Raw genomic sequence first — 16,474 nt, 5'->3', positions numbered from 1 at the left:
TTGAATACCCCAAATAGCAGTAATGAAGGACTGAATAGCTGAAGACAACAGTAGCAGCAGCAGAACATCAGAGAGAGCAGAAAGAGGCTTCTTTTATAATCTATAGACAAGGAGGGGCTAAAGATGACGACAAAGACAGAGGGGATCATGGGAAGAATTGTGTGGCACTCCATCTACTCCAGGAGGATGCTTCTTGTGGTGGACTGAGGGACCACAAAGGAGAAGAGGCGGATACACAGAGGGCATCTGTGACGTGTGAACACTAAGTCACTTGCTAAAATGACTGACCACTCCAGAACACAAAACGAAGTAAGAGTGTTGGAAGCTCATTCTCAAAAGCGGGTAACCACTCAGTCAGAAACGTGTGAATTCTCTTAAGAGCTCACACCCTCAGACACTGGTCAATCAGGAAACTGTGAAAATTTTATTGAGAAATTGACCGTCAGAAGGTCAAAGGTCAGTCTCACAGTCACTGCCCCCTGGGCAGTGCTAGACAACTCTGGAACCTCTGATTGTCTCCTGTGAAGAGAAGGGACAAGAAGGTACCAGAAAAAGAAACCAAACTCCGTCAGGGAGACTGTCGCGGAGAAGACAGTGTGAAGAGATTATCTTCTGGAGATGGTCTTAGAGGAGCTTTGCTGGAGATTTTAGATTAGATCTTGGGTTCAACTTGGTTCAGACTACTGGACGGCTTTGTGGGTGAGTGAAAAGGGCCGACTCCTTTCCTAGTTTCTGGAAAGACTAGTTTCATCTTGGCTTAGGACTAGTAGAGGTATTTTCTCTAACCTCTTCCACATTTCTCTGCTTTATTGTCTCCCCTCTCCCTGGAAAGTAAACTTCTGACTTGAGATATAATGATTTTTGGTGAACACTTTATTTCAAATAAATTTAACTCCAACCGTTAGTTTTCACCATTACACATCTCAAGGACCAAACACTTTCATTCCCATTACCTCTAATTTAGCACCTGTTCTGAACTTCTGGGGATGCCCCAAAAGGCTAAAGACAGTCCTTGCCCCCCAGGAGCTCACAGTCCAGTGGGGGACAGAAATAGTACATAGACACATGGACACAAAGCAAGCTCTGTCTAGGAAAGGGAAGAATGAAAAGAATTAAGGCAAACTGACTAAGAGAGCCAAAGGAACGTTTCCTGTGGAAAGTTTTTCATCTTTAGTTGGGGCTTATAGAAAGTTTAAAGGGGTCAGTGATCTGAAAGGTGGAGGAAAACTATTACAGACGTGAGGTGAAGCCACTGAAAATGCCTAGAACTAGATACAGCCAAATCACATGGTGGATGGGGTGCCAGATCTGGAGTCAGGAAGACCTGGGTTCTGTAATGGCGTTAAAAAATGTATGGGGTTAATATAAAAGACTGGGCTGGATTATCTAAGAATAGGGTCGCCAGGAATTTAATTAATTCCAAAGAGATTTATGTTAACAATTTATTATGAAATATAGTTAAAGTAAGAAAAATCAGACAGAAAATAGGATATCTAGCCTACACACTAAGAGTGAAGAATATTTCTCTGAACTCTCATTGTTCCCCTGAGTTGCTCAGAAGGTGGCTGACCAAGAGTGGGGGAGGAGAAAGGGAGGTGTGGGTGGGAGGGAAGTGAAGGGGGAAGGGTAGGAAATATCTTGATTTATTAGCCAGGAGGGACCAACAGACAAAGCCCAGCGAGCACCCCCTCTAGCAGCATCTCTCCATCTATCTCTCAGAAGTTCTTCTATTTCCATAACAAATAGGTTTCCCCGAGGTTCCCCCCAGCTGCTCTCTAGTCTGCAAGCCAGAGAATCCAGAACCAGAACCAGGAATAGCTCCACAAAGATTATCCACTGATTACACAGCATTGAGAGGAGGAGGATTGAGGAGGTGCATAGAGAAGAGCATCAGGAGACGAGGTCCGGAGGAGAAGACAAAGTCTGAGAAGATGGACAGAGGAAGGAGGCCTATCCTGACATGGAAGGGGGTTCCACTGATGAAGGTTCCTTTGGGTAAAGGGAGACGAGGACTCACACGGAGCCCAGAGACTTGGTGGCTGCAGTCTACCTGTCCTGGGGGGGTGTCCAGTGTATCATTTGGAGCACGGGGAGAGCTTTGACCCAGGGACCAGATTTCCAGGCCAATGTAGAAAACATGGAGAGGCTAACTGTGACCAGTGAAAGCTGAAAGGTCTGCGGAATCTCAAAGCTCTGCTCTTCGGAGCACATCCATTTACTAACGGCTGACGACTGCCTGGCCAAAACGGACCAGGCACTTTCCTGGGCTGGACCTCAACATCAGGGGAAGAGACTGACCTACCTTCAAAGAGATGAATTAAATCAGACCAATGAAGACAAAGGAAACAATCCAGTGTTGGGTCGTCTGCTTTCTAACTGGAGAAAAGATTAGGGAAGGGCCAAGTCGGGATGGGGAAGAGGGACGGAGGAAGTTCCCTGAAAGGTCTGACTCCTTCCCAATAGCTGTGAGCAATGAAAAGAACCAGGAAGCCAGAACTGATGGATCAATACAGACCCAGTTTGCAGATGAGACCCAGGGAGGGCCTGAGACCGACAAGGAGGAGAAAACTCCTTCCAGCAGGCTCAGGATCTGACTGTGCTTCTGGTCAACCTCAGCTCAGCGAAGCAGCAGGCACAGGCGGGCCAGTTTCCCAGCCAGGCAGGAAGAGGCTCACATCATGTAATGCCCAACGAAAGATCAGCCATAGCAGGGAAAATGGTGAAAAGGAGCCAGGATAGCTGGGGAGCAGCACAGCAGAGCTCAGAGCAGGGCACAAGCCAGCCGTCGTCCTACACCTGGGGTTCTGGTAGGACAAGAAGGAGATAAAGCAATGGGACAGGCTAAAGGAAGTCCCTCCTGTCAAGGGGCAAACCAGCGATTTGGGAGAAAATTCCTTATTTGGTAAAAGCTGCAAAGAAAACTGGCGGGAAATGGGGCTCAGAGCATAAGCCTACACCATACTCTACTGGACAGGGTTTAAGGAAATATGAGCTTAATGTGAAAGATCGCAGGATCAGAAGGGAGGAGAGAGACAGCTCAGACACACCTCACAGCGACAGGGAGATGGATGTAGAATAACTTTCTATTTTCTCCCCAATTACAGGCAAAAATTAATTCTATCATTTTTTTAATTGAGTTCCAAATAGTCTCGGTCCCTCCCTTCCCCTCCCCTAGTGAACAATCTGATCTAGACTTTACTGAGCAACCACGTAAACTATGTTTCATGATTAGTCATTTGTGGAAGAAATCTCAAACCAAAGATTCCTTAAAACAGAAAAACATCTGAAGAGAACCTTAACTTCTGCTTGCCTCAGTTTCCCCAACAGTGAATGAGGAGAATAAGAACGTTCACCCCAGTGTTGTTACACAGACTGCTGAAAGCAGATTTTAGCAGACCTCGAAGCCCTCCAGGCTGTCTGTGCCCCATTCTTTGCTCCTGAGCCTTCGGGACAAGCCCAGGACGTCTCCCTCAGGACCCCCCAACCCTACTTGCACAGAAAACTCCCAGAGAGTCAGGAAGTCGCCCCTTTCTCTGCAGACTGTCCCAGCAGGGAAGGACTAGAGCAGGGAGGAATCTACTGCCTAGAGAAGGCCTGAGGCAGATGCTGGCTCTGCTCGAGAGCCCTCGGAGCTCCTCTCCTGGCAAAAAGGCCCCATTTCTGGGTGAGGCCCTTCCTGGGCTCCCCCCAACTCCTGGGACTCCCTCTGGGTCAGGGGGCTCAGCATTAAGGAGGGGGGGGAGGGGGTCACTTCTGGGGTGGATACAACAGCCACAGGGGGGCTCTCGGGGGCTCCTGACCTCTAGGATTCTGGCTGTCCCTGGTAGGGACCCCGACCGTCCCGCCAACAGGCTCCCCTGGGGGGCCGGAATGCACTTACCTGGGCTGGGAGTCTGTCCGTCTGCAGGGCCATCCCGGGCACTCCAGGCTCCCTGTGGAGGCAGCAAAGCAGCCCCAGTGAGTCCCCCGTGAAGCTCCTCCAGCTTTCCCGGCCTTGTCTCCCCCCTCACGGTCCTGCTCCCCCTTTAGGGCCCCTGAATGGAGCTCTGGCCACAGCTCTGCCCACCAGACCTCCCTGGGGGAAAAGGAGGAAGGGGTGCTGGGGTCTCCCTAGAGGCTGGGGAGGGTGCTGGGGACCCTCTGGAGCTGGGAGCCCAGAAGAACACAGGAAGAGTCTGAGACCAGCCTGGAACCCAGGACGGACCCAAGCAGACTCAGCACTCTGTCCGGGGGGGGCCCTCCTCCCTTTGCCCCCCCCCCATTAAATTCCCCAGGATGCTCTTCAGCCTCCCAGCCCTAACGGCCCCTCCCCCTGTGCCCGGACTCACCAGCCTCTTGGCCAGGAGCACCTTCTCTGGCTGTTCCTCCCCCGCTCACACCACGGCCCTCCCTGGCTTTCCTACAGTCCAAAGAACAATCTCGCCTCCTCCAGGAAGCCCTCCTGAACTCTTTATCACTCTCCACCCTCTCTCTGGTCATTGCTGGCTGCTTAGCTTCAATAGACTGTACTTGGGGCGCCTAAAGCAGAGGCTGGGAGGCAGGACTCCTGGGTCAGGACACAGTGCACAAAACTGCATCCGCTACTGCCCCGCCCCCTCCCGGAACACCCCCTCCAGGCAGGACATTTTAACAAAAAAGAAGATCCCGAAGAAGAAGCCGGAGGCCACAGTCGACCCCTGGGAGAGACCGGAGCAGCCCCAAGGATACAGCTACCTCGCAGGCGATTCGAACCCTGCCCTGCCAGCCACGTGGTGCTGAGGCCAGACTTCCTTTCCAGCCCCAGCCAGCCCCGCTGGATGCAGCGTCCCGGGGCCTGGGGGGAGGGGCTCCGGGCTTGGGGCTCCAGGAGGCACAGGCGGGAGGGGGCCATCCAGGAGGGACTCGTAAAGCAGAATTGGAACTCAGTCCAGCCTAAGGCCCCCCCACACACACACATTGTCCCTGACTGTACCCTGGCGGCACGAAGAGACGTCCTCCGCCGCCCGCCCTCCCCGCAGGAGCCCGGCTCCTCTACCTCCGGGCCCTCCCACTCGGGCCCGCCTTCCCGCTGTCCCCCGGCTCCCCGCCATAATTACCGAGGCTCCAGGCGCGGCGCGGAGGGAGTTCTACGGCCCGTAAAGGGGCCAAAGTGGGAACATCTCTGGAAGGGGAGGAGGAGGAGGGAGGAGCTACCTTCACTTCCTGCTTCCCAGAGGCCTCTGCGCCGGCTGCTCCCGGCCTGAGACTGACCCTCCCCCTCTCCACGCCTCCTGCAGCTCCCTTTTGGGCTTGCAGTGCGGACCCCGCCTCCCCCCTCCCTCCTCAATGTTCCCTGCACAAGGTGCGGACCCGCCCCACCCCTTCATCCCTCCTCACTCATTGAAGCCCCGCCCCCGCCCCGCCCCTTTATTCCTCCTCATCTATTGAGACCGCACCTCCCCCCCCCTCCCTCTACACCCACTCTGGGCCTGTCCCGCCCCCGCCCCGCCCCTTCCTCCTCCCTCAAGAGGCCCCGCCCTCGCATAGGCATCTGACAGGGAGGAGAGACATGGTTCATCTTCTACCCTGTCAATCGGCCTCAACCAGGCTCGCCAATAAAGCATCCCTAATGACTACCTCTAACTCCAGCTGTCTTCTCAGGACAGGCTCTTCTGCCTGGCACAGCCGGCCTAATCTTCTCTACTCTACCTGTCAAATATTCTCTACCTCCCTGCGCCCCTGTCTGGGAGAACACACAGGCTCCTTCCCTGCCTGGAGCGTTTGGGCTCCCACCCTCAGCCCTGGGGACTCTGCCTGGGCCCATCCCATGTGTGGTCCCGAAGCCCTGCGGCCTCTTGGGGGTCTGGAGGATGGGAGAAGGGAGGGGGAAGAAGAGGAGGAACAGAGGGAGGGGCTCATCTGCCCCTACAGGCCTCTTCTCTTCCCAAGCTGCTCCCCACTCCTGCTGCCGGTAGCAGGCTCTCCTCTGAGTGCAGGCCTGGCCCTGGGTGATCTCTGTGGCCCCTCACCCCATGGAGAACCCTGTGCGGCAGCCTCTGGCCTGGGAAGAGAAGGGAAAACCTCTGCCCCTCTGGGTCCCTTCTCCCTCCCCAACTCAGGGTGCAGGGACTTGAGCCTGGCCCCAAGAGCGATGGGGCTGAGCTAGACCCAAGCTCTGGGAGGGAGATCAGGGCAGCTTTCTTCTCAAGTCCCACCAACAGCAAATGGGCCAGAGAGTCAGCCCAAAGGCAGTGAGGAAGATGGGCTTTTCTACACTGAGGAAAGAGGGGACCCAGGTGTGCCCCAGGAGGGGGGCTCCAGACCAGCTCCTGCTGCTGAGAAGGGCAGAGAACTCAGACATTCTCTGGGCCAATGGAGACTTGTTAGGCAGAAGTTTGGCTGGAGCGCCATTCTGAAGGCCAGAAAGTGGAGAGAATGGTTTGAGGGAGAGGCAGGACCCTGAGTGAGGAGATGTGAAAAGGAATTTTTAATTCCTTTTTTAAATTTAATGGGGAACCTGGAGGTCCTCTTACTATAAGGACTACCAAGTTCACAGATACTGGAAGTAGAAACCATAGAGACAGGAAGGAGGAACTACAGACACAGGAAGTGATGTACAAAAGGGGACCAGCTTCTGTTGGTCTGTCTGGCAGTTTTTGATAGAGTTAGCATTTGGGGGAAGTTTGCTGCCATGTGTTGGGTTAGTGGTATGATATTGAAATCACTTTAAAAGACTGATATATATTAATTTAAGGTCACCAAGGAATTCAGCTATGTAATTCCTAAATGAAACACTCAAGTCAGTTGCCAACTTTTTTATGGTGTTTTAATTACAAACAGGAGGGAAAAAGTATTAGAGGGAGAGAAGGAGGGTTTAAATACCCACTCTGCTCAGGCTGAGCCAAAGCAGGCTTACAGCCCTGGATAGCCAAGGCAAGGAAAGAGATCAGTCCTTATCACTCACATAACCAAACTGGAGAAAACCAATCTGAGGGCTCCTCCAACTCCAAGCACCAACCTCCCACTGACTCTCGCCTTTCTCACAGGAAATCCCAAGAATTCCAGAGGTTATTTTCTAGCTCACTTCCTGCATCTCACATGAGCCAATGGTGGCTCTAGCTTGACCTAGGACCTCCCAGAAGTCTGTCCTTCTCTACACATGTCTGTTGAAGGCCATATTCTCAAATAATATAATCTTGAGTTTTGCTGCAGCCCTTCCTAATCTTGTTACCCTGAGTAGGGTGGAGACTGTAGTTCCTCGGACATGAGTCTGTTATTCCAAGTGTCTCTATTGTTATTGATCAGGAAATAGCTAAATCCCATCTTCTAAAGAATGGTCTGAATAGGGTGGAGTAGTTTCGAAATTCACAGTGGTTGGCAGTTAGTTGCTGGTATATAAAGGTGGGCCTGAGGTTTTTGGCTTTAGCCTTTAGAAAGCTTTGGTTTTGGGTTTGGGCTGTTCGGTTTTTTTCTTTCGTGAACATTTTGGAAGATGGCTGACCTTCATTGACAGACCTAATTGAGGTTGGATTAAACACTAATTGGGCTACATTAGGTTGGATCTTAGTGGGGTGGTTGTTATTAGCAGTAGTATAGTTACATATAGGCAATTTTAGGTAGTATATGTGGGTAGTTATAGAATAACTAGTATTTGTTAAAAGCTGCTAGAAGTTTTCTTTTCTCTGGGTTAAAGGGATAATATTAATTTACAACTCTACTATATTCTCATTACAACTTAAATTATTAAAAGCTACTGCCTTATTTTGTCAAAACTCCTAATTTAACCCTTACAGAGACAAGGATGGGAAAAGATGGAGGAGCTTCACTAGAGGAACTCACTGGGGCTACTTTCCTGCCTCTAGAGGGAGCCTAGAGTCCCAGCGATGGCCTTTGGGAGCAATGGACTCCCAGCCCAGCTAAGTGCATTTCAGCCCCACATAGGAGCCCCCTCAGCCAGTGAGGCCCTTCCTTGGCTCTAACACAAAATGGGTTGTGAATCTGCTTCCTCCTTCCTACCTGACCATTTCGGTCCCCACATTCCAGGCAGGAAGAACAGCACTTCCAGGCTCTCTTCTCAGCTTTGGGAGTGATTCCTTGGTCCTTGGGCACTTCATGCACAAAGAGCCCCCTCCCCAGGCTCTCCATCCCATATTGGATTTCTCCTTGGGCACATGTGAGCTCCAAGGATGGCCATTGACTCCTTTTTTCCTGGCAAGCGATTGTGGCTTTGCACTCTTTGCTTTGCTGGCGACACAACTTCTTCCTCTGCTTCTTTTCTCCTGTTCCCTCTTCAGTCTGGTCTACAGCAGAACCTGAGGCTGTCCCCCTGTTCTGTGCCATCCTTGGGGAAGACATTGGGCCCTGGTGCTGCTCACTACCTTCTGCCTCAAGTCCTTGAGTTTTCCCAGGTCTCTCTGGCTCCTTCTTCTCTCCCACTTCTTAGCCCAAGTCAGCCAGTGTGGAGGAACACCCTGGTGTGTGCCAGGCAATGCTCAGCCCAAAGGAAGGAGAAGCCATCAGCCACCCTCCATGCACAACCCCCCAGTCTGACCCAGGACACCCCTCAGCCGCCATGTCCAAATGAGTTCAGTGTGGCCAGGATGAAGGGAGGCATTGTGGGAGGGAAGCCCTCTGGGTTCTGGGGAGATCCTTGGTTCCTGGGCAGGATTCAGCTGGGACTGGAAGGAAGCTCTGAGGCCAGAGGCAGGAGGAAGAACATCCCCTGCAGGGAGAAAGACAGCTGGAATGTCAGTATATGCCAGGGGAGCCTGTTGTAGGAATGATTGGACCCTTTACAGGGACAGCTAGAATCCTTTAGGGGAGGAGCCCCAGAGAGCTCCCCAGGAGTTTGGGGAGAGCCCAGGAAAGGCCCCCACACAGAAATGAGGCCTCTTTCTCAGGAGAGGAGCTTCCCGTGTTCTTGAGCAGAGCCAGCAGCTGCTACATTCCCTCTCTGGGCAGTAGAATTCCTCCCTGCTCTAGTCCTTCCCTGGGAGTTTTCTGTGCAAATAGGGTTTGGGAGTGTCATAGAATTTGATTTAGAGACGGTTTAGAATGTTGGGGAAAGAGACTTGCGTGACAGTGACAGAATATCTATATATGGCAATTATGCAATCAGGAAAGAACAGGATGACTTCGGAGAAAGCTGGAAAGACCTTCATGAATTGATGCAGAGTAAAATAAGGAGAAGCAGGAAATCTTGTACACAGTCACAGCAATATGGAGGAATGATCAAATGCAATCAACTGTACTACTAACTCAATCCGGTGGTCCAGGACCACTCTGAGGGACTGATGAGAAAGACGGTCATCCATCTCCAGAGAAAGAACTGTGGGAGCAGACATGCAGATGGAAGCAGATGAACTGTCACTCGGGTACATGTTTCAGGGTTTTGGCTTTATAAGATTGTTTACCTACAAATGTGCACAATATGGAAAATGTGTGTGTGATGTTCCAGGTAGGACCCAGATCAAGGTGCTTGCAAGCTCCAGGAGTGGGGAGGGAAGGAGAAAGGGAGACCAGTTGGATTATATCTATCTGTTATTAAGATGAAAACAAAACACAAAGAAGGTGTGAGAAAGAGGAGGAAGACCATGCCAAGCACGAGGAATAGTTAGGGAAAAGACATGGAGATGAGACGGAAAGTGAGTGACAAGAAGGCTTTCAATTCTGGATCCATGGGGGAGAGTAAAATGGGAAACGACTGTCAAGGTAAGAGGAGGGGAAACTGAGGAGGGCTTTGAATATTGAACAGAGAATTTGATACTTGATTTTGGAGGTAACAGGGGGCTACAGGGGTTTGTTGAGTAGGGAGGTGGCGTCATCAAACGTTTCTGTAGTCCAAGCAGGATGTGAGGAGCATGTTTACCAAAGGAATTGCTCCTGAGTGGAGAGAAGGGATGGACGAGAGCCGCTGCGGATGCAAACAATGGTGTGAGGATACGGGAGTGTTGGAGTGTGACGTGCTGAGGGTGGCCCCACAGTGGAGAACCTGAGTGACTGGGACGATGATTAGATCCTCAACACCAAGAGTGAAGTTGGAAAATTGATGACTTGAAGGCTCAAACCTGAATATTCAGATTCCATGCGGATGAGCTGTGCGGAATGAATGATCCGATAGAACCAATTGCCATCATTCAGAAATATTAGAATTTTAATGATATCACATTACATCACACCACTGAATAGAAATGGGATCATGGAGGCAATTTTCTTCCTTTGGAACCAGGAAAATGAAATGAAGGGAATCATTTCAATGGACTTTACCTTGTCACATGGCCCCACCTCCATAGGTTGTCCCCAATGAGGCATGAAACCAGCTGATGTAGAATCAAGGAAATCAAGAAGAGCAGACCTTGAAGTGACATGACAAGATACAGTAGAGAAAGCCTGGTCTAGGATGGGCCTCAGGACATAGAATGACTGTCTGGGCACCAGGAGGAAGGAGGGAGGAGGCAGGAGGCAGGAGACAGGAAAGAACATTAGCCTAGAAAACACAATCGTTAGCAGTGATATGTTGTTGAGGGTTGCGAAATGGGTTTCACCTTAACCATGTGATAGACGGGTCTCTGGTGCCCCAGAAGCACTCTGATGAGAATTCATCCCCTAAGAGGCCCCCCACCATGTTCCTGGTTCCAATCATCATATCACTTCCATTGCCCAAGGGGTTTTAGAGAAATGCTTCCTAACCATTTCTCCGTAGGACAAGTGGATTCCTGAACTTCTGGCTGATGTCTAATGGGTCAAAGCACATACTTCCTGCTTCATTCTTTTTCACTGTTTGACCTGCTCACAAACTTTTCTTTTGAAGCTTAGAGCAGGGGTCCCCAAACTATGGCCCTCAGGCCACATGTGGCCCCCTAGGGCCATTTATCTGACCCCCCAGTGCACTTCTGGAAGGGGCACCCCTTTCATTGGCAAACACATTCTGTGCTCCTGGAGTACTGTATGTGGCGGTGCCTCAACGTGTGGCATCACTCCACTTACCAAGTTCTTTGAGAAAAAAAGAATTCATAATTGCTATACATATAACATTAGACAACATTTAAACCTCCCTTTCCCTTTCTCTTTCGGCAGCTATTAAATAAGCTGTTTGTTTTTCTTTCCCCTTTCGCTCTACTTATCAATTTGTAAAGCCACGTCTGCCAAAAAACCAGACTCCTAATCAGGACAATCGATCACTCAACAGTAATGAGTGGCTCCCTTTTGCCTCTAGAATAAGACAGAAAATTACCTTCACATGTATAAGCCACCCAAACAGGACTACCATCTACCTTTCCAGTTCATATTATTCCCCTTCATGCAGTCTCCATTTGAATTAACTGATCTGTTAGCTTTTCCCCATAATCCACCTATCTCCACATCTTTTCCCCAAAAGTCCACCTTATCTGTAACACAGAATGCATTCTCTTGCTCTCTGCTTTTGTTAGTTCCTGGTTTCTTTTAAAGCCTAGTTCAGGCACCACTTTATACTCTAATCCAGTGATGGTAAACCTTTTAGAGGGGCAAGTGATGTGAGAAATATCTTCAGGAGCATATGGAGAAGGGGAGGAGAGCAGCCCAGCCCCGTGTCCCTGTGGCTTTCTAGTAAGGAGCTCTGTACTGCAGTGATGTGCCCTCTAAGTTCCCCATCTAGATCACGTGCCATAGGTTTGCCACCACAGCTCTAATTCCTTACAAATTTCTCTGTAGCTATAAGCAATCTTAAACTCTTGAAATCACTTCCTGGTTATTTTGGATATTTGTGTAGAATCCTCATTGTACCTGTTGTTTCCTACCATTGAAAGAAAATGGAAGGAAGTATTTATTAAAATCTCATTGTGTGCCAGACAATGTGTTAAGCAAGAAAGATATCAATGCAAGGAAAATTGAAGGCCTTTCCTCATGAAACTTATGTCCCAACACAGGAACAAAACATGAGAAAAGAGAATGAAAAATCCAAGGCAGGGGGCTGCAGGGAGCACATGAAGATACCTCTCTTGGGGATGTAAGTCAGTGGCATGAGCAGGAGAAGAATGGAACTCGCTGGTTCTGTGGCTCTCCATAAAATTGAGAAGGGATTAAGTCTGACAACAGTAATTCATGATAAGAAGTTTCTTAGGATATTTGGATATCTCAGGACCAGGAGACCATAAGCATAGAGGGACATTCTAGGATGAAGCAGTTGAGGCCATGACATGCAGCCTCTCCAAAAAAAAGCAGGAGAATGAGGAGAATGCTAGCACCTTCATCCCAGGATTGTGGCAAGGATCAAGTGAGAAAGTTCAGGCTTCCTAGAGCCAAGAAGGGGAAGCAAGATGGTTCAGTGATTATAGCATTGAGCCTCAAGTCAAGAAGACTTAATTTCAATTGCAGCTTCAGATGCTTCATAATTGTTATCCTGTGTCAATTAGTAAACCTCTATTGGCCTTCCTTTCTTCATCTCTAAATTGGGGATAATAACACTGACCTCCCAGGGTTGTTGTGAGGATCAAACAAAATAATACTTGCATAACAGTTAACTATAGTGTCTGTCACATAGTAGGAATTCCTTTCCCTCTTCCTAATGAAGGAAGAAACAAATGAATTTGAGGAAAATGAACATTTTATTCTGAAAATTCAGCACACGCTGGGGACGAAGCTAGCAGCGTCCTTGGACGTTCTGTCTGCTCCGTCCTTCCCATGAGTGTGTGCCTTACGGTGGATGATGGCCACCTCCCGGGAAAGTCTGCAGCACGTATGCTACGACCTCTCAGATTGCCATATGCCATTGGTTTCCCAGCTGAAGTTTTATACCCTCAGTTTTTCCCTACGTAGGTCGGCCAATGGACAGTGGAGAAAGTGTAGTGTGAATCCAGAACGATATTAGCTCTTTTCCCTCGAGCTAATTCCAGGGCCATGAGCAGAGCCTTGAGCTCGGGCACTGACATGACGTGGCGTCAGCTACTGCTGCCCCTGTGAATCACGAACACCGGAGGACCCATCTGTGAATACCTCTAGCTCTGGATCACCAAGAGGGGGGTCTTTCAGGCGTTCCCTTGGCCTGTGCACGAGTTCCACCATCTGATCACAGTCATGCAGTACTTCTCCGCCCATTGGCAAATGAGGAATCCATCCCTGGGTTCAACGGTGCCCATCTACGAATTGTGATGTGTAAGGTTTAAAAGAGTGGGAGTCATAAACTGTAAGAGTTAAAATGGTTGGGTGTCATAAACTGTAGTGATTAAAATAGAGGAAGATATAAATTGTGATAGCTATAAAGAGTGGATGAGTACGTTGTGACCGCAGAAAATATGTTTTCACTACAGTGTTTTGTTTAAAATCAAATATAAGGTGGTCGCCAGGGAAATATTCCCAATTATTAAAATATACCCAAGATAGCTGGGTTTTATAGAGATTTTAATTCATACAAATGTGGAATTAAAGAAAAGGAGAGAAGGAAAAGGGGAATAAATGAGAAAAGGACAGGCCGGCCCAGGGGTCCTAAAAGAAAGATCAGTCAGTCCTTAATCACTCACCACAAGATCTGTCCAAGCAAGGATTCTAGTGACACCAGGCCAGCTTCATGTCAGCTGCTTTCACCAGCTCAATCCTCAATCTGAATGTTTCAGAATGTCTCGAGAGAGACCCTTCAAGACAGCCTTTCCCAGCTGACTGTTCTAGAGGCAGCGTTTCGTCTCCTTTGAAAGGGCATTTTCTCCTATGTCACCTCCCCCAAGTCCTCATATCTACCAATCACAGTAGATGTTTAAAGGACAGCCCATTCTTAGTTCACACCTGAATAGACTAGAATCTCTGAGTAAGTTCTCACCTCTTTGCTCCTTGTAAGTCCACAAGTTGCCTGCCCTTTATAGGTACTTAGCGCCCCTTTGTATTATATCCAAAAATAGGCATGGCTTAAGAACTTTTGTCTTACTCTAAGTATGGGTTTAAGTACTTTTCATTGTTCAGTGAAGAGTTTACAACTTTATCTTCCCCTGCGGCATGCTTAAGTAGGGGTGGAGTAGAGGTCTCACATTCCTGATCTAAATTCCTTCACTTCTCAAATGGGGAATGGTCTTAACCCAGCCTTGTGAAGTAGGGTCTGAGAATTTTTAAGGTTCACAGATGTTATCATTGGCTAATAGAATGACTTCATCCAGGGACAGCTTTTCAGTGTGCTGTGCAGAACACACGTGCAATTTACACCACCCGAGTTATGCTCGTTTTTTGGGCAAATTTTGACACGCCAAGCTCAACAAGTTGCCCATCGCTGCTCTAAGCAGAAGGCTTGGGAGCACAGAACTGTAAGGGTGAAAAAGGGGTTAATTTATAAAAAGATTAGACTGGATTATATTTAAAAGAGTATCGCCAGAATTTAATTTATTCCAGAGATTAATTTATAATTTATTCACAAAGTATAGAAAGAGTGAAGTAAAATCAGACAGAGAATAAGGTAAGATCTCTAGCCTAAACACTAAGTAATTTACTCCTGGCCCTTGGTTCCACCTCGTCAGGGAGAGTTAGTCCTTAGCCAGAGAGCGAGGACCTGGGCAAATGTCTCTCAAGAGGTAGGTCTCTCCTGAGGCTGGTCTCTTCCGAAAAACCCAGGAAAGGAGTCAGCTTTTTCACTCACCACGTGTCAGTCCAAAGGAAGAGATATAAGAACAGTCTCACCCGGAACAGGGTCTCAGGTCCAGTCAGCAGATTCTTCTCCAGTCTCCAACCCAAACACAGAACTCCAGATGAAGCCAAAGTCCAGGTTCACCCCTCTGAAGATCTCAGACTATTCTCCCACGAATCTCAGAAGATTCTGCCCCACAAGAAAGACTTTCTTTTATGTCACTTCCTGTGTCTTCCCCTAATTTTATGTCTACCAATCACAATTGAAGCTTTGCTTTAGGTCTGCCATGGGGCAGACAGTTTAATTCTGATTCGTCACCCTCTATTGCACATGTGGGTCACAAACCTTTCCACTAAACGATTAAGTGGGATGGTTACACTATTGGTGATTCGATCTACAAATGGGCAGGGGAGTTAATTTAATTTTCACCGTTGGGGGAGAGTTCAATTTAATCTTCACAGAACCAAAAACGGACAAGGTAAGTGATATCTATCCTAAGGTAGAGGGTCCCCATTGGTCATACATCTGGGATAATCAGGGACTCTGTGATTGATTGGAATAATAATAAGGGGCCAGCAACGTCTCACCACTCTTTCTCTCCTGGAACTAAGAAGAGATTCTTATGTAAGTCCAGTGTGCGGTCTGGACCCGACTTTGGGCAGCAACCAGACATGTCTGAGATGGGATGGGGGTGTAGAAAGACTAGAGCTGACTCCCTGGGGCTCGCCTGAGGCTTCCAAGGTCAGCTAATGCTTCGAAATGAGGCTAGAACTGCGATGGAAGTGCCCAAGAGCTGCATTCTGTGCTTCACCTATTACAGGCTGGCTGAGTGTGGAGCCGAGGCAGGAGGCAGAGAAGCAGGACTCGGGCAGTTACTAGACAAAAACAAGTTCCTAGTAAATAGGATCAATAAGTAAATGATCCGAGATCAGCTCAGCCTTCTCCGAGGATGGGTCGCCTGGGCTGCATCCTGAGTCCCCGAGCCCTGTGGAGCACCTTCTCTCCTTTCTGGTGCCTTCCACAGTGTCAGGAGTAAAGACTGATCCGGGGGTTCATTACCAGATTGATGAACATTTATTAGTAAAGAGAGAGAGTTTGAGAGAGGCAGAGAGGCTCAGGCTCTGGCACGGTGAGGACTCACACTGAAGCTGGCTGCCCAGGGACACAGAACAGGGCCACAGATATGTGACTGACACCTGCATCCCAGGGCTGGAGCTCTTGGGATCCAAGCTGCCCTGGAGGTCCCTAGAGATTTGACTTCACACATCAGAAGCTCCTCAGCTTCCTTCAGGAGCATCCTGGGCTCTTACAGACTCAGTTTGTGTTGCTGGCTCTGACACTGACAATGGGCGGGACATTGGGCCCCTCCCTTCTCTGTGTGTCAGTTTCCTCCTGTAACTGACCAGAGGTGGGCTCTTCCTTGTGATGTGAAGAGAGTGTCTGAGTGGAGTCACTGGACTCCCCCACCTTTCCCTAAGAGAACTCAGTGATGATCTTCTCTCCATCTTCCTCCCTGCTTCCATGCCCAGGGCTTTCAGCTCCCCCAGAAGACATGATCTTGGAGCAGAGAGAAGCCCCATGGATGCTGGAGCAAGAAGGCCTGAGGTGCTATTGCCCAGGTGAGGGAGGGGGGAAGAAGTGTGGGAGAGTCGGGGTAACTAGAGGCTTCTGGTTGCTCTGATGAAACAATGGCTATATTTGGGGGCAGGAAAAAGTCACAACCCCAGAGCCTCAGTTTCCCTATCTGTAACATGAGGCTGTTGGACTCCATTTCCTATCAGCTCCCTTCAGGGGATCAGTCTGTGACCCTCTAAGAAGTCAATGTTTGGAACTGATGGGCCTGGAAGTCTATTACAGGTGCCGGAAAGCCTGAGCTCATCCCCTCAGAGCTCTTTAGTATCCAGAAATAAGTACGAGTGCTTCCTCTGTGCCAGG

General features: G+C 49.2%; 1 protein-coding gene across 2 annotated transcripts in view; it reads right to left on the bottom strand.

The window, feature by feature from the left end:
* Positions 1 to 16,474, bottom strand: part of LOC100617800 (zinc finger protein 420-like) — an 86,208-nt gene that overhangs the window by 9,760 nt on the left and 59,974 nt on the right. The window contains exons 1-3 of one of the 2 annotated variants that reach the window (XM_056825137.1): positions 5,076 to 5,241; positions 4,329 to 4,530; positions 3,881 to 3,932 (exon numbers count right to left, since the gene is read on the bottom strand). In XM_056825137.1, coding sequence (XP_056681115.1) covers positions 3,881 to 3,913 — 33 coding nt within the window. In that variant the 5' untranslated portion in view covers positions 3,914 to 3,932; positions 4,329 to 4,530; positions 5,076 to 5,241. Of the gene's footprint in view, positions 1 to 3,880; positions 3,933 to 4,328; positions 4,531 to 5,075; positions 5,242 to 16,474 lie in introns of those variants that run through there. The other variant, XM_056825132.1, reaches the window with a different exon arrangement.

Source organism: Monodelphis domestica, chromosome 1, assembly GCF_027887165.1.
Source record: "Monodelphis domestica isolate mMonDom1 chromosome 1, mMonDom1.pri, whole genome shotgun sequence".
In the NCBI taxonomy this organism is placed as follows: domain Eukaryota; kingdom Metazoa; phylum Chordata; class Mammalia; order Didelphimorphia; family Didelphidae; genus Monodelphis; species Monodelphis domestica.
This window is presented reverse-complemented; position numbering and strand designations above follow the sequence as displayed.